Source organism: Phaseolus vulgaris, chromosome 7 (assembly GCF_051622355.1).
Source record: "Phaseolus vulgaris cultivar YP4 chromosome 7, ASM5162235v1, whole genome shotgun sequence".
In the NCBI taxonomy this organism is placed as follows: domain Eukaryota; kingdom Viridiplantae; phylum Streptophyta; class Magnoliopsida; order Fabales; family Fabaceae; genus Phaseolus; species Phaseolus vulgaris.
This window is the reverse complement of record NC_143504.1, coordinates 9567814-9591778: the sequence shown is the minus strand read 5'-3', so window position 1 is coordinate 9591778 and position 23965 is coordinate 9567814. Positions and strand designations below refer to the sequence as shown.

Sequence of the window (23965 nt, the reverse complement as noted above, 5' to 3'; positions counted from 1 at the left end):
AAATAATTTTTTTGCCTATTCATCCTAAGTTTTCAAATTTTTTATATTAAACACAATAAATTTAAAAAAAAAAATAGTTTGGCATTATATTTGTAATATAGTAATTTTTTTTCTCATTTTTAATTAGGTTGACTCAAATATACGACGGACCAAAATTGAAAGAGAGTTTAAATCTATTTTCCACAACTATTTTTCATTGCAAAAAAATGTTCATAATTAAATCATGTTAAGTTGTTTGTTGTTTGTTTTTGTAATAAATAAGATGTATTTAAATTATCATTAATCTCGATTTTTAAGTTATGTGAACTACTGAGTGTATTGGAATAAGCCCCTAGATCAATGGTTAAAGGAACTAGAGTTTCTCTTTAAAATCACTTTTCCATCTTGTTGAGATAACATCATTATGGTCAATTTGGGAACTTGAAACTTTATTATGATTTTTTGTTCTTAAAAAACACCTCAATGGGTTGAGAAGGTGTATTTAAATTATTTTCTACCTCGACTCTTAAATTATGTGGGACTATTAACGTACTGGAACAAGTATTCGTCTTTGGCACTACATTTCCATCTCCATAGACGATGTTAATGTTTTGACATCAAGTCACTTAGGATAACACTAACTGGAAAAAACCTCCAATTGAGGGTTAAGGGAACGAGTATTCGTCTTTGGCACCAGTTTTCCATCTCCATAGACAACATCAATGTTTCGACATCAAGTCACTTGAGATAACATTGTTAAAATCAATTACCAATTACCACATCATATATATTGTCCACTCTAAAATTCAAAAAACTTCGTAACAATTTTATCCTTAAAAGACACCTTAACAAATTAATGGTGTATTAAATGTAGTTATAACATTAAGTTCCCATATCATAATATCTAAAAATAAAAATAAAAATCATTTAAGTATCTCCACGTATTTTTTTTCTCTATTATCTCTATGTTATTCTAACATGAAGTATGATCATATCAATTCATATGACATTGTAAAAATATCAATTATATTTCAGGTGAAACAATGTAAGTTTTCACATTCTACATGTTCCAAAATACTTGTAGGAAGCATGTCCTAACAAATACTAATGTTTGACCTATCAAAAATACCATTGGTGAAATTTAACCTTAGTGGTCAACTTTAATCGTAGTTTCTTATGTTAGAGATTACTTACATATGTGATAGAAAACATAAAAAGCTTTGATACAAGAATATGATTTAACTTTACACAAAATATAACATTCTCTTAATGAGTTACGTGCTTAATATTGCATCCCTTAAGACCACAATATCATCCCAAGTATTCTTACTATACACCCATAAAAGAATAATACACCTAAAAGAGATGACACACTCATAAAGAATAGCATATCTTACATGCATCTCGATACACCAATCACATATATAATTATATGTGTACATTAACATTTACATAGTGCAAAATATGTTGTTTAAGCTAACTTTGTCTCCTAAATTAAGGAAGAATTTATCGTCTAAATAGTGTCACACTTTCTTAGTTACACAAATCCAAACAAAATAAATTAGGTATGTCTCCTTGACACTTGAATATTATTGTTTAGGGTTTAACATTGACATGTAACATGGTTTCACACATTTTAGAATTTGATGCTCCACCACCACATCACCACTTAAGAAATCTCCTATGGCTTAGGATATTTACTCTAAAGGTAAGCATCAGTCACTCCCTTGAATGAATGGAGTGTTAACTTAACACATATAACAAATAATCAAAATCAATATAAAATACTTATTTCTTCTTGCACTTACAAACAATAACCATATTAACACAAACAATGTAATTATCTTAAAAAAACCTTGGACTTCGAACAACAAAACATTGATATTCATAATTATAGTAAATACAATCATATACCTGCATTATAGTAGTTTACATATCCAATAATAAATGCTAAAATTAACTTTCTTTTAGCTAGAAGTGGTGTGTCTGTAAGAATTCTTTTATGCACAGCTTCCCACAATTTCCATCTTTGATCCATTTAAAACTTTAGGTCTTATAATATTAATCAATCTCAATTTAAATTTAGATATGAAAGTTGAAATTTATACAACCAAATAGAATCATGTATATTAATTCAAAATGGTTCATTCGTATAATTTTCTCTTCAATTTTAAAATACTGGGGTAGTTAATTTGTTATTTTGATAAAATAATGTATATTAATTCAAAATGCTTCATTTGTTATTTTTAAACATTTTTAAAAAAAATAAAAAAAATACTCGTATAAGGCAAAAAAATAATTATTAGGTGAATTTCATGTCTTTTTTTGAAATACATTAATAAGTATCATTTTTATAATACATTAAAAAATTGTTGAAACAGGAAGGCTGAAACTAAATTACCATTGTAAGAAAAATATTTTGAAAATGAGAATTTTTAAAAATAGAGAAATGTTTTAATAATAATAAAATTCTTACTAAGAAATTGTAGATCATATAAAATATATTCTGCTTAAAATTAAGCTATATTTTTATCAAAATTTAATTAAAATAGAATAAGTTTGTAAATGATTTTTAATTATCACTGAATTATAAATTATCATATGGTAAAATTATCTGTAATAACTAATTGTAAAATTATATTTGATTTGTTTTAAGTAATTACCATATGAAAATTTTACACTAATAAAACATCAAAAGAGAACTCGTTTTATTATAAGGAAAATTGTGTAACCAATAAGGTTAGTCCAGTGAGATAAGAATTGGACTCATAATTTTTAAAGGCAACATGACTCTGTAGGTAGACTTCGGTATCCTTTTCTTCTTCTTTTAGCTTGAAAAATAATAGCATCACATCTCCCTTCTCTTTGCTCTTTGCTCAACACAAACACATAAAGCCTATTTACCTTTTATTTACCTTGTATGTATGTTGAGTATCTTTGACTTCACCGGATACAGAGTTCCAATATAAAATAGATAATAGTCATTTGTATGAAAAATTGACTATGACTTTTCTTCTATCATCATGTTTCCTAAGGGTACTAAAGATTTCAATTAGCATATTAGGATGAGTCTTTCAGTCCTAACTCGTGCAATAATGAAGTGCTAACATTGCTGTTCATGGTTCTGTTTCTACCTGGTTCGCCCCTTCTCATCATTGTTGTAAACTCCCCATAATTAATTCTCCCATCCTGAAAAAGGACACATAAGTTAGAAAAAAAAATGTCTTATGTGCTTTAGAGAGGAAGGTATCCTAGGTAAATTCATTCAAATATCAGAGAAAGAAAAGCCTTATTTGGGACCGCTAAAATGAAAGAGTTGAGAGACCAAGGTTAAGAAGGAAGGGCACAGAACGTTATTAGCATTTAAAATTTGCTCAATATCAGTGATATAGATTAATAGCTCAAAAAAATATTGAGAATTTGATAATGTAAGTGCTTACGGAAATACAAAAGGATCAACTCTACCTCCACAGGACGACTCCTTAGCTAATATAAAAGTAAAGTTGGTGATTATATTTAAACGGCTCGTTTTCAGAAATTATTTGTTATGAGAGTAGGATGACTCCTTAGCTAATATAAAAGTAAAGTTGGTGATGATATTTAAAGGGTTTATTTTCAGAAACCTGAGAATTTAGTAGATATTTGTTATGAGGGAAAAAGGATCCTTCGTATTAGCATTCACTGAGTTGGATAATCTGTATTAGCATTCTGTTCTAGTATCTGTATTAGCATTTACTGAGTAAGTGGATATTCTTTCTTTCTTGTAAGAAACTTTCGTGACACGTGTTTTCAATAATATTATACAGATATTGATTCCTTTCATCCTCTCTTTTCTACCCTTGTGTGTGAATATAACATTGGTGCTTTCATAGTATCAATGGCAGAAAAATACGTGATTAAAAGAGCTCGGAAATGATGTTAAGAAGATTTTAGAATTCGTGGAGAAACGCAATGTTGATTATGAGTCTCATTTCGAGCAGTTGAAACCTGCTATGCGGGAAATCTCGAATGCACACACTACTGGGGTTCGCACTCTGATTCAGACAGGATTAGCTCATGCACACCACCATCCCAGGTTGCAACGTCAAACTGGATTTCCCTAGGTTTGATGGGTCGAATGTGTTTCAATGGGTATTCCAAGCAGAACAATTCTTTGACCACAATGCAGCACCAAATTTACAACACTTGACTATAGCTGCCATCCACCTCATGAAAGATGCTGTTTCGTGGTTTCAGATGATGCAGAAGAACAACACATTTCCATCCTGGCAGAGTTTCACTCGTGCCTTGGAGGTGGAATTTGGTCCCTCCCTATTTGAATGCCCACGTTCTATTCTATTTAAATTGACCCAAAGGAATTTTGTTGCTGAATACTATACGCAGTTCACAGTACTGGCAAATAGAATCACTGGAGTCACTGCAGATGCCTTGCCTGATTGTTTCATCAGTGGGTTAAAGCTGGATATTTGTAGAGAGGTATTATCCGAAAGTCCCCACTCCTTATTAAAAGTAGTATCCCTAGCCACATTGTTTGAAGACAATCATACCACTACCTCCGCTTCACCCTTCACAAACCTGTCAGTTCCCACCATATACCTACTACCCTGTCTGGCCTCCTTCCTTTGCCCAGCCAACAACCAAACCCACCACCTGTTAGACTATCCAATATTTGAAGAATCTCCCCAGTCGAAATGTTACGCCGAGAAAAAGGCTTGTACTATACTTGTGACGACAAGTTTACACCTATACACAGATGTCCCAACAAACACTACTTACTCCTTTATTCTGCAGACTTAGAGGATTAACAACCTGACACAGAATTCCCTATTTCTTCTAATAAGGACAGTCCCGACAATGAATTGCAACATCATCTGTCATATAATGCTTAAAAAGGATCCACGGGGATAGGTACTAATGGAGTAATTGTGCAATATTATTAGATACTGGTAGCTCTGACAATTTTTTGCAGCCTTGAATTGCTCAACATTTGAAGCTGCTAGTGGAACCTATTTCTAGTTTCCACTGGGACCCTGTAGCTACTGCTGCCTTTGAACATTTGAAGCAGGCGATCACAGCAGCCTCTGTATTGACACTCCCAGACTTCTCACAAATCTTCATTGTTGAAATTGATGCCTCGGAAAGTGGTATTGGGGCAATCCTAAGCCAACATCACCACCCTATTGCATATCTCTCCAAGAAACTGTCTCCCACTATGCAAAAGCAATCGGCAGAGATGTATGCCATCACAACAGCCATTGCCAAATTCAGACATTACTTGTTGGGCCACAAGTTCATTGTTAGAACTGACCAAAAGAGCATCAAATGCTTGTTGGACCAAACTACCCAAACACCAGAACAACAAGCATGGCTCCATAAATTCCTTGGCTATGACTTTGCCACTGTACAAAACCAGGCAAAGAGAATAAAGGTGTTGATGCTCTTTCCAGATCCTTCTGCATAGCTATATCGTAGCCTACTTGGGATTTTATATCCCTGCTAACCGCTGCAATTGAATCTGACAATACTTATAGGGAGATTGTATGAGCATGTAATTAGAGTCAACCTCCCCACCCTAATTATTCTATCCAAAACCAGTTGTTGTACTGGAAAAAAAACGATTAGTTATCCCTCCCCTGGATAACTTCATTCAATAGGTTTTGCATGAATTTCATGACTCCCCTATAGGCGGCCATGCCGGTGTTGCTCGTATATCAACTCAATTCTTTTGGCCTAGAATGTATAAGGACGTTAAAAGACATGTTCAACACTGTCTCACATGCCAGAAAGCCAAATCCAGCACTGTCTTGCCCCAAGGATTGTTACAACTGCTCCCTATTCCTGCACAGATATGGGAAGATGTGACTATAGATTTCATTGTGGAACTTCCTCCTTCACAAGGATGTACAGTCATTATGGTCGTCATTGACAGATTGTCAAAATATGTTCACTTAGCCACTGAAAACTGATTATACAAGTAAACAAGTTGCAGAGGTTTTCCTCAAGATTATCGTAAAGCTCCATGAGTTTCCAAAATCCATAGTCTCATATCATGATCGAGCTTTCACTAGTAGGTTTTGGCAACACTTGTTTAAACTCAGTGGCACTACATTAGCGATGAGTTCAGCTTACCATCCTCAAAGTGATGGTCAATACGAGGCTCTCAATAAATGCCTTGAGATGTATTTACGAAGTTTTGTTGGTGAAAATCCAAAAAAATTGTCTGAATTCTTAACTTGGGCAGAACCATAGTACAACAGTTACTTCAAAACCAGCATTGGAATGACACCATTATGAGTTGTCTACGACCGTGACCCACCTACCATAACCTAGTATCAATTCGATCACACTAACCTTCCATCCTTACAAGAGTTGTTGCACCAACATAATGAAATTCTATTGCAATTGAAGAAGAATCTATTGAAAGCTCAGAATCACATGAAGAAGTTTGCTGACAAAAGAAAAACTCTAGCGGACTTTCAAGTTGGTGATTTCGTGTTTGTCAAACTTCAACCATACCGACAAGACAACACTTAGTGCACCTCCGCAAGAACAAAAAGCTCAGACTTCAATACTTAAACCCATTTTCTATCATTCAGCGGATTGGCCCAGATGTTTATAAGCTACAGATACCACCACCCACTGCCAGAATACACCCTGTTTTCCATGTTTCAGTCTTGAAGAAATGTTACGGAGACCATCAGCAATTATATGTGCCATTACCTCGGATCACAAATGTAGAAAGTCCACTCACCCAACCCAAACATGTTCAGCAAATCCTCATCTCATGGGAGGACCTCAATCCATTAAACAATACGTGGGAGGATATCAATGTCATCACAAAAAGACTATCCAAATTTCAACCTCGAGGACAAGGTTGATTTCGATGGCGGAGGAAATGTAAAGGGTCAGCTGATAATGTTATGGGGGTAAAAGGGTCAACTGATAAAATGGCAGATGAGAAATGAGGGCAAAACAAAAATAGTGAAATTGTTAGTCAGGTGGCACATACGGTCGAGGACAAGAGAAAGACTGTCAATCGAAAAAGTGAGCGTAAAAAGTTAGTCAATCAAACCCTGAAGGATTCCGTGTGGTGAAGGGATTTTAAGGAACAACAGTGGTACCAGAAGGGTGTAGAATCATTTTGGAAATTATCTCTCTCTCCTTGGCCCTTTGGGGATTTTCTATTCTAGTATCTGTATTAGCATTCATTGAATCAGTGGATATTCTTTCCTTCTCTTGTAAGAAACTTTCGTGACGCGTGTTTTCAATAATACTATACAAATATTGTTTCCTTTCATCCTCTGTTTTCTACCCCTGTGTGTGAGTATAACAATATTGCTAAAAACATTTTCAATATTTAAAAACTTTAGAATAAAAGCGTAAATGGTAGAAATCAAAATTGAAAAAAATAGCAAAAGTTGCTTTAAATATTGAATCCTTATGAAGTCTCTAATCCTGATGGTTGACTTCTAAGAGAAACAAGAAAGGAGAAACATATTTCACTTTCACTAATTTTATTGTTAAACTAAAAAAGAAATCAACAATGAAGTTCTTAGTTAAACTAAGCAAAGTGACAACACTCACATCAGCATATACTAGTGAATTTAGAGGAACTTACATTGTCTTGATCAATCTCTTTGATCATCTCATCCAGATGCAAAACACCAAGACCGAAGTCGTTACAAGCCTGTTGAAGCTCATCAATGGTTATATAACCACTACCATCTCTATCAAAATAGGAAAAAGCAGCAACCAAATTTTCTTCTCTTTCCATCTTATTCAAGTGTAGTGTAGCTGCGAGAAATTCACCATAGTCTATTGTCCCATTGCTGTCTATATCAGCCTGCCAAAGTGCACAAGAGAAGCCAGTTAAAGATCACCCAATTCAACATATACAAAAGAAGCAAAAAAGATATGAAGCTATTTCACATAACACCTCCGTTTGTATTGCATTCTATGATAATGATAATTTACCTACCGCCTCCATAAGGGATTTAATTTCAGATTCCATGAGATCACATCCCACACTTTTCAAACCATCTTTGAGTTCCTGAAAAGTGATTGTCCCACTATTGTCTTCGTCAATCATTCTAAATAACTCTTTTAATCCACCTATTTCCTCTTCTGAAAGTCTTTCTACTATGACCTGAAGAATTTTTTAATGTAAAATATAAGTGCACGACTTAGATGGACACAATACTATACAAAAAACTGATAAAGCATACAAATTATTTATGTTTGGACAAGCTTGAGAGAAAATAAGAAAAGAATGAAATTGACTTTTGTATGCACAAGCTAATTTGGAGAAACTCTCTCATATAGCTTCTCTACATTTTTTTTTCACTTATGCACAAGCTAATTTTAACCTATACAGAAAATAATTTCATTTTTTTCTTCATATTTTTCTCTTCTAGAAGTCCTTATAACAGACCCAAAATCAAAATGAATGGAAATGATTAACAAAGAGACCATAGAACTGAATTTAATCATCACCCTAGAACAAACAGAAATCTTACCAAGGATAGAAATATCCAACAAAAGCAGAAATAAGAACGAAATGGATTCATAGAAACTTTTTGTATAACTTCAAACTAAAAACTAAGTGACATGTCGTCCAGATTTAGATATACCCCTCCAAAAAATGGCACATGCAACTTTTATGTCATATATAAGTGATAGGAAAAAACTCCTCTCACACCTAATGAGGATCAAAGTATGAGACAAACACAAAACAACACCATAAATGAAAAATACAGAAAAGTATGAATTTACATGATTCGACACCTCTTGTCTATTTCCACCAAATTGTCTCAAAAGTGTTTCATTATATAACAATGCATTAGTTTTCTAGACAATCTTGAGAAAATCCTGCCCCTTCTCTTGTAGGGTGGTGACCCTCTCTCTAGATTGAGTGTATATTTTTTTCTTCATATGATCCCTTTATAAAACAAAGCTTCATGACTACCACCATAAATAAGACTCAATAGACTTTAATTATTTCACCTCTAACCTCATTATGATAATGGGATTCTTCAAGAGTCAAGATGCATTCCTACCCCTACCTCTTGGAATATACCTCTTGACTTTCCACTACTTGTATCAATGTCAGGAATTTTGGATTGAATTTGCAACAATAAGTTATGAGAGGTTATCTAATTTGACAAATTTTTAATATAAATCTCAAGACAAAATTAATATCATTTTTTTAAATCAAACAAAAAAAAAGGTAAGGCATACAATGATACTAAACATACACGTAATGCCATCTTCTTCAGTTTATTCATTGTTGAGAAATGCTTTAGGCGTGTCAAAACAGCAGGATCCAGAGGTTTGTCCGGGGCAACACTATCATCAACAATCCAAGGGTGACCTGAGTGTATAAGACTCCGTACTTGTTAGATCTACTACTAAGCTATGACATTGTAATGAGCTGCCATACACCTATAGCACGTGAAATTCAGTTATTACTAGCATTCAAGAAACTCACACAAGACTTCATGAGCAGAAATTCTTTTCTTAGGGTCTTTATCCAACATCTGTTTTATCAAATCTTTAGCACTTCCTGATATACTTGGCCACGGATTAGATGCAAAATCAACCTCTTCATGCAAAATCTGTTTGTAGACTCCTGATTCGGATTCTGAAAATAGTAAAAAAATTGAATGCAACTCAGGCACAAAGAAGAAAACGAGAATGTGATCAAATAATTTACAAAGAAAAAGTTTAGTTGTTAGTCGAAGAGAATTACAGTACATATTAGGATCATTACTTGCCCAGAAAGGTGGGAGCCCTCTCAGTAAGATGTACAGAATAACACCAGCACTCCAAACGTCCACTTCTGGTCCAGATTGTTTGCACAACACCTCTGGGGCCATATAGTAGCAAGTTCCTACTATATCACTAAAGGTTTGTCCTGAGAAGAAACAAGAAAAGGGCAAAGGTAAGAGTGTGTTTGGTATTAGCTTGTATGACAAAAATCATACACAATTACTAAATACAGGGTGATGGTTAAATGACCAAGGAAAACTTGTATAACATCAAGAAAAATAAAATAAAGTGAATATAACGTGTGTCAGAAATTTATGGATTAGAACTACTTAGTTAAATAATATTAATTATGAAAATAATGGTTTTGCACCAAGTGTCAAATTATGCCCAATAACAACGAAAAAACGGGCAAATAGGTAAAGCAAATTACACCCATTGAAAACAAAATAAAGAACAAACACAAAGTTAGAAATGAAAGCACCGTCTGCAAGTAATTCAGAATTAAGCAAGGTAATCATTAAGTTGCTTACTTTTAACACTCTTTCATACAGAGCACACAGCAGTTACAAGTTAGGTCAAGTTATAACAGAAAACTAACTCCAAAGAATGTATGTACAAGACCATTGGTTCACCAGATGATCTAATTTTGAGTCATAGATCCACAATAATCATTATATTGTTCTAATTACATGATGGATATTGTTTTAATTACATTACTATATGATGACAGTGAATTATGATATCTTGGACTTTCACTTAGTACTCACCATATTTTTCTCTAAATATGAAATTATTGCCTTATTAGATAGACTTTAATGCACGGCATTGGGCAAAACTCCATTGTTTGTGATTCTAAAGTTTACATTAATCCTTTGTGGTTGTTATTATGTTTACCACAACCATGCATCATTGTTTTGTAAATTAGACATAGACATTTGGGGAACATTTCTAAATCCTAGACTGAGAGGTTCATTAAATTGCGCATTTAAGATTTCTCTATTTTTTATATCCATGTCAAGGGTAAGCACGCAGCTAAACCCAAGGCAAAGACAACAAATGTGTTGAAGTTGATTCACAGTAATAATGTGTGGACCTGTTACACTACACATATTTACTTCCATGGGAGGTAATTTGATGAGTTTCATAGACAAATTCATAGGCAAAAATGGACGCATTATAAAATTGAATTGAATATAAGAGATGAATAGAACCTGGTTTAAAGAAGACAGAGAAGCCAAAATCGATGACCTTGAGGGTGGCCTTACTGGCAGGGGTATCAAACAAGAAATTTTCAGGTTTAAGATCCCTATGGATGACCCCAAGAGCGTGGCACCCTTCGACCACCCCAACAATGGTCTTCATCAACTTGGCAGCCTCACGTTCGCTGTAATGCCCCTTCTGAGTGATCCTATAGAAAAGCTCACCCCCACGACACAGCTCCATCACAAGGTGCACCGCAAACTTGTCCTCATAGATTCCCTGTATCCTTGCCACATTGGGTTGCTCCGACAAATGGTGCATGATCTGAATCTCCCTCCACACATCATCACACTCCTCTTGGCACAAGAGCTTGGCCTTTGGGATGGTTTTGCAGGCGTAACTCTTCCTTGTCTCCTTGTGGGTGCAGAGGTAGGTGGTGGCCAAGTGCCCTTTTCCCAGCACCTTCTGCCCCACAACGTAGTGCTCCTTCAGGTCCGGGGTCTCGTGCGGCAACACGTTTTTGCTCTTTGATGCGCTCCAATCTTTCGACATTTTGCCACTCTCCGACAATCTCCAACACTCCTTCGTACATGCTCCTAGTAGCAACTGATTTCCCACGATCACCATGCCACATTTTTAGTGTCTTGTAACAACTGTCTACCCTATAATTACTGTTCTTTGAATAAGGTCGAAAACCAAAATCAATTCTAAAACTTTTATATGCAGCAATCACCATTTTCGAACCTATATTCATCGTTAATACACTCTAATTAAATAAATATAATCGTTCGCACCATTTTGCAAACACAATTGCTACGTCCAAGAAAAGCATATTCATATTCATACTCTGTTAGCAAAAATTAAGTAATTTTATTTAATATTTTAGAAAATAACCTTATATTCATGGCACTTTTTTAACTCAATTTTTTTTATTTGTATCAGTAATTTTAATTAATACTTTTTTTATTCTAACTTTGAGTGAACTTATTTAAAGTTTATAAAATTAATGTGTGATTTCTTTTCAGAAAGTTAAGTAATCTCATCACAACTAATTTTGAGATTGCGTTTCATAGAAGAAAAATAAACAGAACGTATGAAATACAAAAGGGTGAATGAACGAAAATAGACGGAAAAAAATGAGAAATTAAGAATATTTGATTGGAGAAAAAAAAATTAAAAAAATAGTAGATCTTATTGTATTTTAAAAAATTATACTTTTAAAACTTCCAAAATAAAAACTCACTTAACCACTCATTTTAATAATAAAATATTATATATTAGTATTTTAAGTTATATATATAACTAAAATATCAATACATTAAGTTGTTAAAAGGTTAGTTTTCTCTTTTTAATATCAAAATTTCAATACTTTATTTCCATTTAACCAAACCATTTATGTTGTCTTCTTTCTATTTTCATTCTTCCAAAACAGACATTAATTGTATTGAGAAGGGATACTAATAATTTTTCATGTTTAGAAAAAAAATCTAAATAGACATTTTATTTTTATTATAAAATTAGACATACACTTACTCCTAAAATTATCTTGGGATGGTTACAAAAACTATGACTTATATATTCCTAATCCATTGTTATCTCTAGTGTCACAAATTACCAACCTTAAACCATAGTTGTTTACCAATTTTCCTTCATTCTTTTCTCTATACTTTTCTGCCTTACTCCACAAATAATAGCATCATCACATTTTCTCTTGGGCGAAAGCAAACCATTCAAACAAATTTTCATTATATATAAATATATGGTCAACATATTCAACTTCACGAATGTTCTAAAGAAATCAAGTGATAAGCCATTGCTCCAGAAGGTAAACAAAGTTCCAATACAAAACAGATTATAACCATGCGGTTGGAAAATTTTACTATCATTTTTCTTCTACCATCATTGCTCCTAACTGTACAAAAAACATCAGGTAGCATATCAAGAGGAGGAGTCTTTCATTCCAAATGCTTCTGCAATATTGAAGTGCAAATTGCTTTTCATGCTCATGCATCTACCAACATCCGGACCACCCTTTTTCATCATTGCTGCAAACTCTGCATAATCAATTCTACCATCCTGAAAAACAAAGGTACGTAATTAGGACCTAAACACAAGTTCAGAAGAAAAAAAGGCCTCAAAGTACCTAAGAAAGCTCTCAAATAATTTCAAACAAACATTGTCAACAAAGATATTAAGAAGTGAACTTTAAGCCTAACTCAATCTCAACAAACCAGTCTACAAGATGAAGTTTGTGTTCACTTATATACTATGAAATGTTCGATATATACTGTGAAATGTTCGATGTGAGGTCTCCAACAGAAACATAGTTGAATACCTCTAAAATATTGAGAAGTTGGCATTGAGAACTCACAGAAGTACATGACAAGAAAGGATAACTCTACAGGATGATCCTCAGAACTAAAATAAAAGTAATGTGTGGTGATCACATATAAAATGCTCAAGCAGTCTTTCTGACTCACAACAGACAACTCAAGCCAAGCCAAGAGTTACAAATGAAACAAAGATCTGACTTCAGACAGCCGTAGCTATTTACTTTCTTTATCAGATCATGTACTGTATGTAAATTACTCTTTTGCTGATTATTACACCCCACAGCAAAAAAATTCTGATGCAGCATGGGAAGTTCTTTAGGCAGAGAATCATTTCCCACTTGAAGCATCCAAAATTTTATCATCTAGTAGAATAGTAGTGAAAATTACATTGAAGCTATAATTAAAGAATATATCACTTCCAACTTCATGTAGAGTCAACTAGTTCCATAGTATAGTAGTACCCATTCCTTGCATGAGAAAGCAGAGAAAAGAAAAAATATAAAGAAAACAGAACTATTGAATATCGAATAAATTGTGCAGACAGTGTAAGAAGGCAACTTTTCTGAAATAGGACTTAGATCACCTTTTTTCTTTACCTTGTTAAGTTCAGCCATGGAGAATTGTGCATGAGGTAAGTAAAATTTTATTTCGTAGTAACATCCAAAAAAATTGCACAATTACTTAACATGGAACCCAAATCACAATTAACAACCCAACACATGACATGATGATGGGTTTTTATTCCTGTGATGAGTAAATTTTAAATCTCCAAGATCAAATTTTCTATAAACTAAAATTCCATTCTGCCTAAACTTTCCAAAAGCATCCCAGATCTGTAATGATGATGGCTGGCTTCTAAAAGAATCAAGGCAAAAACTTATTTCATTAATTTTAGAGATGATGAGTTCACGTAATATCATCAATTTTATTGGGAAAACTAAAAATGGAATCAACAAGTGTTAGTGAAACTAAACAGTGACAACAAACAATCACATCAGCAAGTACTAAAAATACCGCAAACACAATTACAGGAACTTACATTGTCTTGATCAATCTCTTTGATCATCTCATCCAGAGGTACATCACCAAGGCCAAAGTCCTTGCTAGCCTGCTGAAGCTCATCAAAGGTGATGTAACCACTACCATCTTTATCAAAATAGGAAAAAGCAGCAAGCAAATTCTCCTCTCTTTCCATCTTATTCAAGTGCAGTGTAGCAGCAAGAAATTCACCATAATCTATAGTTCCACTGTTGTCTATATCAGCCTGCCAAAGTTCATAAGAGAAGGCAATTAATGATCACCCAACTCAAAATACACATTAGAAGCAGAAATTCTATGAACTTATTTGAAATAACATTAAACACCATTCTATTACATTCTCTGATAATAATAATAATAATAATAATAATCTACCTACCGCTTCCATAAGGGATTTGATTTCAGATTCCATGAGATTAGAGCCCACACTTTTCAAACCCTCCTTGAGCTCCTCAAAAGTTATTGTCCCACTGTTGTCTGTGTCAATCATTTTAAATAACTCTTTCAATCCACCTATTTCTTCCTCTGAAAGTCTTTCAGCTATGACCTGAAAAGAATATTTGAATGGGTCAGCGCATGATTTAGATGAACACCAGACTATATAAAAAGTGACAGCAAATAAAATTTATAAATTTGATATGAATTGATATTTTGAAATAAAGAAAATATAAAAGTGATTTAATCATCCTTAACTGGAACAGGCCGAAATCTAACAAATGATAAAAATATCCATCAAAATCGAGAAAGCTCTAATATGAAAGAAATGAATTCATAGAAACTGGCAATTCTGTATACATAATTTTAAATAAATAACTAACTGACATCACATCTGTATTTAGCTACCCCTATTTTCTTATGTAATATACATTCATCATCATCACAACCCTTGTATTTATGACATCACAAAAGCATTCTAAGATCTTCAATCCTATACACAAAGTATTGGCTCATAGAAATTCATAACAAATTATTATGTGGAAATGATTAACAAGTTCATAAGTATTAAAATGCTACTTTTAAGCCATACACAAGTTATGAACTTATCCCATTCAACAAGTAAACAAAAAATCTTAAGAAAAAAATTAATATCATTGCTGAAATCAAACAGAAAAGAGTAAGGCGTATAGTGATAACCAAACCTACCCGTAATGCCATCTTCTTAAGTTTATTCATTGCTGAGAAATGCTTTAGGCGTGTCAAAACAGCAGAGTCCAGAGGTTTGTCAGGTGCAATATCATCAACAATCCAAGGGTTACCTGATTATACAAGACTCCATAGTAGTTAAATCTGCTACAAAGCTTTGGTAATATAATGATATGGCATACACCAACAGCACATGAAAATCCGTGACGACTAGTACTCAAGGAACTCACATAAAACTTCATGAGCAGAAATTCTTTTCTTAGGGTCCCTCTCTAGCATCTGTTTTACCAATTCTTTAGCATTTTCTGAGATACTTGGCCACGGCTCAGAAACAAAATCAAGCTCTCCGTTTATAATCTGTCTGAAAATTCCTGCTTCACTTTCTGAAGGTAATACAAACAAAAAGTGAAAGCAACTCAGGCACAAAAAGGGTAACAACTAGATGACTAAATAGTATACAGAGAGAAAAATCTTCACAACTGTGAGTCCAAGAAATATACAATAAACATTAGAATCGTTACCAGCCCAGAAAGGTGGCACCCCACTCAGTAAGATGTATAGGATAACACCAGCGCTCCATACGTCCACTTCTGGTCCATATTGCTTGCACAACACCTCAGGGGCAACATAGTAGGGACTTCCCACAACATCATGAAAGGCTTGTCCTGAGGAGAAACAAGAAAAGGAATGGTGAGTCGTACATGCAGTAAATACATATATTGCTTTCTTTTAGGTACTGACTAATACGTAAAGGAAAAAAGTATATGTTCAACGTCATGAAAAATAGAACAAAATTGCATCTGATGCAGAATATAGGTATTCTATTCAAGCACTGAACCCCTTGGCCCAAACTATACATGTTTCTATCCAAAAGGGAACCATGGAATCGAAGATTCTTTGTAATGAGCTCCTCTATCCAAGCATATAATAACAAGGTTTTATATAAAAAGTCCAAGGTATTTGGAACATGTAACTGCAATTTTGGCTACAGAAGCTAAATTTATCTGCAATTTCCTACAACATCAAAAATCTCGATGAAATCATGACCACAAGTTAAAACACTTGTTCATAATTAATAAAATTTGTAGACATACCATATATCATAAGCATTGGAAAAATCACCTGAGACATGTATATGCATTACAAAATAGATAAAATATATGCAGGTGCTTTTGAGGCGTTTTATCTCAATAATATTGTGTAATAGACAACTTATATGCAGGTGCTTTTGTGGTTGATCTACATTCACATTTGAAGTTCCATCTTAATAATCTTGTCTAATAAAAAATTACTATAAAGGTTAAAATAGATTACGGACGTGAAATTAGAATTGTGATTAGAGAATAGAGAATAGATGAAAGGAACCTGGCTTGTAGAAGACAGAGAGGCCAAAATCTGTGGCCATCATCTTGGCATCTTCACCAGGGGTGTCAAACAAGAAATTCTCAGGCTTGAGATCCCTATGCATGACCCCAAGAGAGTGGCACCCCTCCACCACCCCAACAATGGTCTTTATCAACTTTGCAGCCTCTTTCTCGCTGTAATGCCCCTTCTGAATGATCCTGTCAAAAAGCTCACCCCCGGCACACAGCTCCATCACAAGGTGCACGAACACAGAATCCTCGTACGTGGCCTTTATCCGAACAACGTTGGGATGCTCCGACAAATGGTGCATGATCTTAATCTCCCTCCACACGTCATCATAATCCTCCTGACAGAGAAGCTTTCTCTTGGGGATTGATTTGCATGCCAAGAGCTTCCCCGTGGTCTTGTGCGTGCACAGATAAGTGGTCCCAAATTGGCCTTGTCCCAGCTTCTTCCCCAGAACGTAGCGGTCCCTTAGTCTCGGTGTTATATGCGGTAACACGCTACGTTTGGATGCATGAGGATTCCTCTGCATTTTGCTTGAACTCCAAAATGTTTCTGTGGGGGGAGGTATGAATGAATGAATGTGATGATATGTTATTATTGATCAGAGTTTATTTAACTTTTTCAAATTGTGAAAGCTATAACTATTTTTGTTTAGATGGAGGATATGAAATCATAGTCATGATACCCAAAGGAACATAGTTAAGAATGAGATTATGATGTTGTTATTTAGGTTGTGCTCAAGTTATTGTGTCTTGTTTTGGTTGTGGGAATAGAATTTTTCAATATAAGCCATCCATCACCTCATCTCAAAATAATGGTTAATTTTCAAATCTATAAATTAATTCTTTTCTTCCTAATTCTTCTCTTCATTGCTACCTTCATTCTATCTTTACATTTAATCTTTATTAAGATGGAGAATCTTATCAATATAAAAAATAATAATCAACTTTTTTAAATCATAAATAAATAACTATGACAAATTATTTTAAAAAGGGGACATATTCAACATTAGAGTTTACATTTTGGTAAAAAAAACTATTTATACAATAGGTTATAAGTTCTGTGTTAACTTTTTATATTATTTACCAACATTACTGTTTTTTTTTTCTTAAACAACGTTAAGAGTTTAATTTTATGTATTAATAATATATATTTACTTTTAGAAAAGGATGGAGTAAGTTGACCCACGAATTTGAGGAAATTTGATAAGAAAACTGTGAATTGATCAATTTAATATGAAAAGACAAAACTAATAAAAATCAAACGATAAAATACTTAGACAAAATAAACAAATATTTTAAGAACTTTACATAATAAAATTTTTAATAATAAAAAATATTTTAAGAACTTTACATAATAAAAATTTTAATGATTTAATTAAAACTACCTAAACTTATTAAGAGGTGATTAAAATTTAATTATTTTTTATTATAAAAAATAAAATATAAAATAATGAATATGAAGTTATTATATAAATTATCAAGGTATTAAGATCCCATAAGTTATCCTAGTCGAGTTTGTATTGCAGTCTTCACTTATCATCTTTTAATTTAAATCATATTTAAAATAATTAAAAACATAATAAAAAATGTATATATAATTACTTTTTATTATCTTTTCAATTTTATATCATCTTTACATTGCAAACAAATTGAAATAAGTGACATATTCTAAATATGGAATTTACCATATACATATTTCTTTAACAAAGTTATTGTTTTAAAAAGTGGATAAACTCTTATATCAAGAATATAAAATAATATAAAAAATAATTTTTAAAAGGGCCCAAAAGTACTAAAAATTAATATATTTGAGAATTATGTTTCTTTTAACTACGTATAGGATATGGTTGCTGGTAATTGATTAGTTTTTAACTTAAATCACAATTTTTAACTTATAATTTATATAATATGATAAGTTAGTTCATTAGATTGAAAATGTTTTTATTGCTGATAAAAAAAAGAATGAAAATGTTTGGTAAACTAATTAAAAAAATCAATATATATATAACATAGAATATAACTGCATAAATTTTATTAAGTAAATAAATTTTATTTATTTATTTTTGAAAAATATATATATTATTATGTAATTATAATTTTAGCTTTTTAAATAATTATATTTTTTATTAAATCTTTTGGTATTTTTACTTATTTTTTAAAGGTTGTATAGTTTTTTTTTTATTTAGACAACTGATTTCATTAATATAAATTGATGCAAGAAAAAATAATTAAATTAATTTTTTATTTCTCAATTTAAATTAGTGTTACATGAAATTTATATTCTTACAATTTTCACTCTATATAAATTTCACATGTTATTATGTAATGAAATATTGTTACTTCAATTTATAATATTCATTTTTTTTATTTGAATTATATATAAAATTAAAAAGTAACTTAATAAATAAAATAAATAAAAAATTTGTAAAATTAAAATAAGCAATAATAAGTACAAAAATTAAAATATGAATTAATTTATTGATGTTACGAGTTGTACCTTTAAAACTAAGATTTTTCATGAAGAATTATCACCAAATTTGGGTAGCAATGTATCCATATTAAAAAAAATGGGCATAGGGAGAATAAAAGTAGGATAGGGTGATAAAAAAATTAGAAATGTATGTTAAAAAAATTAAAGTAATATATGGTTAACCTTGGCATAGGACACTCATTGTCGCACTAGTTCTTCAATCAATGTAAATATGATTATTTTTTGATAAAGCTGCACTACACATGTCTTCTCTCATGACAAAGGTTGATCACAAATAACTATTGTAAAGGGTAAATCATGTTCCTCGTAAAGAAATAACTTCTATGTTTTTTTGTTTCTCTTAAGCACAGATAGCATAATCTGGGATCACTGATAAAATTAAATCACTGCATCATCGTGCATGAGAAAAAGGAAGAAGAAGAGAGAATCTCAGAAATGAGCTGCAAAAACAGATCAGATCATGGGTCATTCTTGCATTAAAAACATGTGCATCATTTACTCCTACTTTTAGCCATATCAGTGCATCATCCACGTTGAGTTTGTGGAGAACTAAGTTTTTATAAAAAAGTCACAAGGAGGTAATTTGGAAATTCAGAGTGTGAAGAAAATCTTTAGTTCTATAGAAATGGAAAAAGTGATGATCATGCTTAGTAGAATTCCGACTTGGCTTCCATCTTACTATTGTAAATCTTCTCGCTAGATTAACCGCAACTTAGATGTGTATTTTGACTCTTCAATCAGAATTTCATTTTCAGATTTCAAGAGTGCATGTTATGATCGATCGTGCTTGTTATTATGGAATGGAACTGCTTATATATCAAGTCGCAATCATTTCAAACATAATAAAGTGGTATCCCAATTGAGCGATTGATTAATACTGCAGGTAAATATATATATAGCAAAAAGACTGTAATAAGGTAGTCATATGATTCTTACACCATGAAATGATCATAAAACTTATCTAAATCTAGATGACATGAGAGAAAATGAAGATGAAATCTGAAACCAGTGGTTGTGTAGCTACAAACCACAAGGAAAACAAAATCTTAATTATAATTAGTCTTTACAAACAAATGAATCACTCGGCAGAGGGTGTCAATACCTTAACCATAACCTGCATGACACTCACTCTCGTTTGTAAGGACAATATATAATTAGCAGTTTCTCTGAAGAGTCCATCCAACCCCAAAGAATCACAGTTGGGTACAAGGCTTTTCAAAGCTCTCACGCGTCTCCGAATCCCATTTGATCCTCTTCTAGAACCACCCCTTCTCTTCATCAAAATCCTCCTTGGCCTCCTAACACCCTTCTTTGCTTGTGCAGCCAAGAGTTTGGTCCTCAAACACCTGTATGATGAAGTTCTGTTTGGTTGAGCTCCCTGATGCAGATCCTTCAAAGAGAGGGAAACGGGTAAAGGGTGTGAAGAAATTCCCATGATGAAGCTCTCTTAAGTTTTGAAATTCAGGGTCTAACACAAGAGGGGTGTGCATAAATGGCACACCAAGAGAGCATAATTTATATATGAGTTGTTTGCATTAAGGATTAGAAGGTGGGGCCATAGTACAATTTCCAAAGAGGCTTCCAAGGGAATGGGAGAGAGACAGGTGTACCTAAGTGTGTTGCTTGCTGCTTTGGGCATGTTCTCCAACCCAATGCACATGCATCCACATGATTCTCCTTCACAACACCCAACCTCTCTCTAAACCACCACCTTTCATCACACACACACACACCTTCATCTAGTAAGACCACCCTGGATTATTCCCCTCCCACTTTCCAAATTCAATGCACTCACCATTTCAATTACCCTTCTTCCAGCTCAATCAACGTGGCATTCCACATATACAAACTCATCCCTTCATTATCTTTACTACCTGCTGCTTCAAAGGAAACCATGTTACTGCTCACTACAACATTAAAGTATTCCAGGACTATTATTTGTCACTCCTTCTGTAAACAAAAAGTGGACATTTTGGATCACCATGTTGGGATAAGATAGATAACCTCCCAGATTCATGAACCCTGTTACTTTTTCCATTCAACTCATGATGAAGAATCAGTGTTCAAAACAACTTCCCATACGTTTTGCTCATGCCCTCTTCTTTCCATACACAACTGATATATAACAAAACACGATACATTGTACTTAGTACTTCCACATACACGATGTGAGATGAGATCCGACAAAGATTCCTCCTTTCCCTTTAATTCTGAATCTTCTCATGATCCCAAAAACCAAGGGAGCAATGAAGGTGCAGACCATGCCTCCCCTAAAGCATGAAGCCTGACCAGACTACAAACCAATCAAGGACTCAAATAACACCCACATACATGCATGAGAATCCAAGTAACAAGTCTCTTCCATGTGGATGACAAAAGCTAAAGCTGTGTGAAATATAGAAATTTAGAAAAGATATTCATGTAATCTATAATTTCCCACACATCAATTCATTTATGTTCAAAATTAAGTGTTACTAGATCTTCATATATACCTAGATTCTGTGGTCCTAAAAATTTAAATCTTGATATGATTGTAGGAATGAAATTTCTCACCTTTTACATATCTTTTTACCAAGTAAAGTCACTCTTTTATGGGATATTAGTCTCTCTTTTTTTCACGCGTGAATAACTTTTCTACATGACATTGAAGAAGGAAACACTTTATCTGAAAATTCAATATATGTAACCAAGTCTTAAATTTCCTTTATAAAAAGAATAGGAGATTGTTCCAATTCAATTCGTCTCTCAAATCCATCATATTTCTGTTCCAAATTGAATCGTCCTTTACAAAAAAAAAATGTACTTTACTAAGCTATATTCTTCTTATTAAAAGAAAAACAATACGTACAAAACAGAAATTACGATCTTTCTCTAAATAGAAAAAAAAATACACTATCTCTTTATAATAAAAATACCTCTATTCAATAAGAAAAATACTAAAAAAATTCTTAACTTCTTGGTTAGATGTGCAACAATTGTTTTGGGTTATTTAACTCTATAGAAATTAATGATATTTATGTACAAACATTTAAATTTAAACATTTTTTTCCATCCATTCATATTTCACTTCCAAAAGCGATAAACTTTACATTATAGTTTATCATTGCTACATTTTTCAAGTACGTTTACACGGAAAAGTCTATTTAATACTTAGTAAAATAAAAAATAACTTTTAAGTTCTTTCACTTTTTTCTTTCTTAAATGACAACTACACACTTAACACAGCATGCAAATTCTACAATTCAAAATGCAAATTTGCATTCTCATTTATAAAAATGTCTTTTAATTGAATTTTATAATTTGAAAGTCATTTTCTAGATTCATAAATAATTTTTGAATTATAAAATTTGGAAGTCAAATTTATATTCTGAATTTTAAATTTAGAAGTCATTTTATTAAAAAATAACTTTAAAATTTTAAAATTTAGAATACAGATTCATAAAAGTATTTTTGGAATTACAATTGAAGATATAGGAAGAAATTCACTCACAAAGGTCATAGCAGCGTATTTGGAACAAGTCAGATCAATAATACACATGTATATATGGGACTTTTATGATTTTTGTTATTATAAAATTTTAACTTACAACAAAATTATTCAACATTTTATAATGAAAAATTGTCAAATACAGATATGCGCTATAAATTATTTTTTATGTTTGTTGTTATATATGTAATTTCAACTTTTTCACATATTTATAAACAAATTACATAATTTTATAATTAAAAATTGTAATACAAAATTATTATGTTATTTTAATAAGTATATTTTCAGAAAAATAAATCAAACTATCAAACAACATTTAGGAGATGCATTCATCTATGTTCAATACAAGAAAAATCCATTTTAGCAGTAAAAAAGAAAGCAAGAGCTATAAAAAAAGAAACCATTAACAAGGATGAAGTCTACTCAAGTTGGACACAAAAATAAATGACGAATATTATGTCCACAATGACGACCTTTAACTCACACTAAAAATTATTAAAATAATAATAATAAGTTAGCGTCGTGAATTGGGACATAAAGTAAATGTAATAAAATAAAATAAGTGACAGAATGATATTGAGTCTATAATGGGGACAACAAAGTAGATACAATGCAAGTTAATATTTTATTATATTTAGGCGACACTAATATTTATTTTCCAGGTAGTGTTCCCAATTACGACAATTTACTCACATTTGTTTTCTCAGTGTCCCCCACACTAAGTTTAATTATTGTTGGAGATCGCACATCGACTAGAGATTAAGACATTTCATAGTATATAAATTAGTACAAACCTCACCTTTAAGCTGATTTTAAAGATTGAGTTAGGTTTAAAGTCCACTTTTTAATATGGTATCAAAGTCTTTTCGAGCCTATTCTAACAATTGTTTCACTACAAAAAAAAATCAAAACCAATTTTATAAACAAAAAAAATGGTTTCTAAATTAGTTTTTATTATTGTTGAATGGTTTCTAAATTGGTATATAATTAGCAACTAAGGTTTTAACTACCAATTATTTAATTTTTAAAAATTGCCTAAAACATATGTCCACAACTTTTAAAATGTTAAAAGAATAAACAACACTAAAAAAATTATTGAATAAAAGTAGTTATAAAAGTGTTGTCTACTATCATATTTTAGGCAACAATTTGT

The 23965-nt window shown here is 32.3% G+C and overlaps 3 protein-coding genes across 8 annotated transcripts; all 3 read right to left on the bottom strand.

The window, feature by feature from the left end:
* Window positions 1-2665: 2665 nt before the first annotated feature.
* LOC137828709 (calcium-dependent protein kinase 11) lies at window positions 2666-11670 on the bottom strand. 6 transcript variants are annotated; one of them, XR_016522908.1, is made up of 7 exons: window positions 10959-11669; window positions 9728-9892; window positions 9467-9619; window positions 9234-9349; window positions 7958-8125; window positions 7598-7822; window positions 2666-3168 (listed from the first exon to the last, which is right to left on the bottom strand). XR_016522908.1 is itself a non-coding variant. In XM_068635389.2 (7 exons), exons 1-7 carry the CDS (start codon window positions 11572-11574, stop codon window positions 3040-3042), a joined length of 1551 nt encoding a protein of 516 aa, XP_068491490.2. In that variant the 5' UTR covers window positions 11575-11664; the 3' UTR covers window positions 2666-3039. The 6 variants fall into 6 exon arrangements, 3 of the variants coding, with proteins under 3 accessions (XP_068491490.2, XP_068491489.2, XP_090160411.1); XM_068635389.2 differs by having other exon boundaries at window positions 9749-9892; window positions 10959-11664; XR_016522906.1 differs by having other exon boundaries at window positions 2856-3168; window positions 7954-8125; window positions 9749-9892; window positions 10959-11666.
* A 999-nt stretch (window positions 11671-12669) lies between these two features.
* On the bottom strand, window positions 12670-17545 carry LOC137828863 (calcium-dependent protein kinase 4). Its single transcript, XM_068635601.2, has 7 exons — window positions 16827-17545; window positions 15983-16126; window positions 15692-15844; window positions 15462-15574; window positions 14698-14865; window positions 14320-14544; window positions 12670-13023 (listed from the first exon to the last, which is right to left on the bottom strand). The coding sequence occupies exons 1-7, from the start codon at window positions 17359-17361 to the stop codon at window positions 12886-12888; spliced, it is 1476 nt and encodes a 491-aa protein (XP_068491702.1). The 5' UTR covers window positions 17362-17545; the 3' UTR covers window positions 12670-12885.
* A 2647-nt stretch (window positions 17546-20192) lies between these two features.
* On the bottom strand, window positions 20193-20809 carry UPB1 (transcription factor UPBEAT protein). The gene has a single exon (XM_090305064.1). The coding sequence runs from the start codon at window positions 20758-20760 to the stop codon at window positions 20404-20406; it is 357 nt and encodes a 118-aa protein (XP_090161190.1). The 5' UTR covers window positions 20761-20809; the 3' UTR covers window positions 20193-20403.
* Between the last annotated feature and the right edge of the window lie 3156 nt (window positions 20810-23965).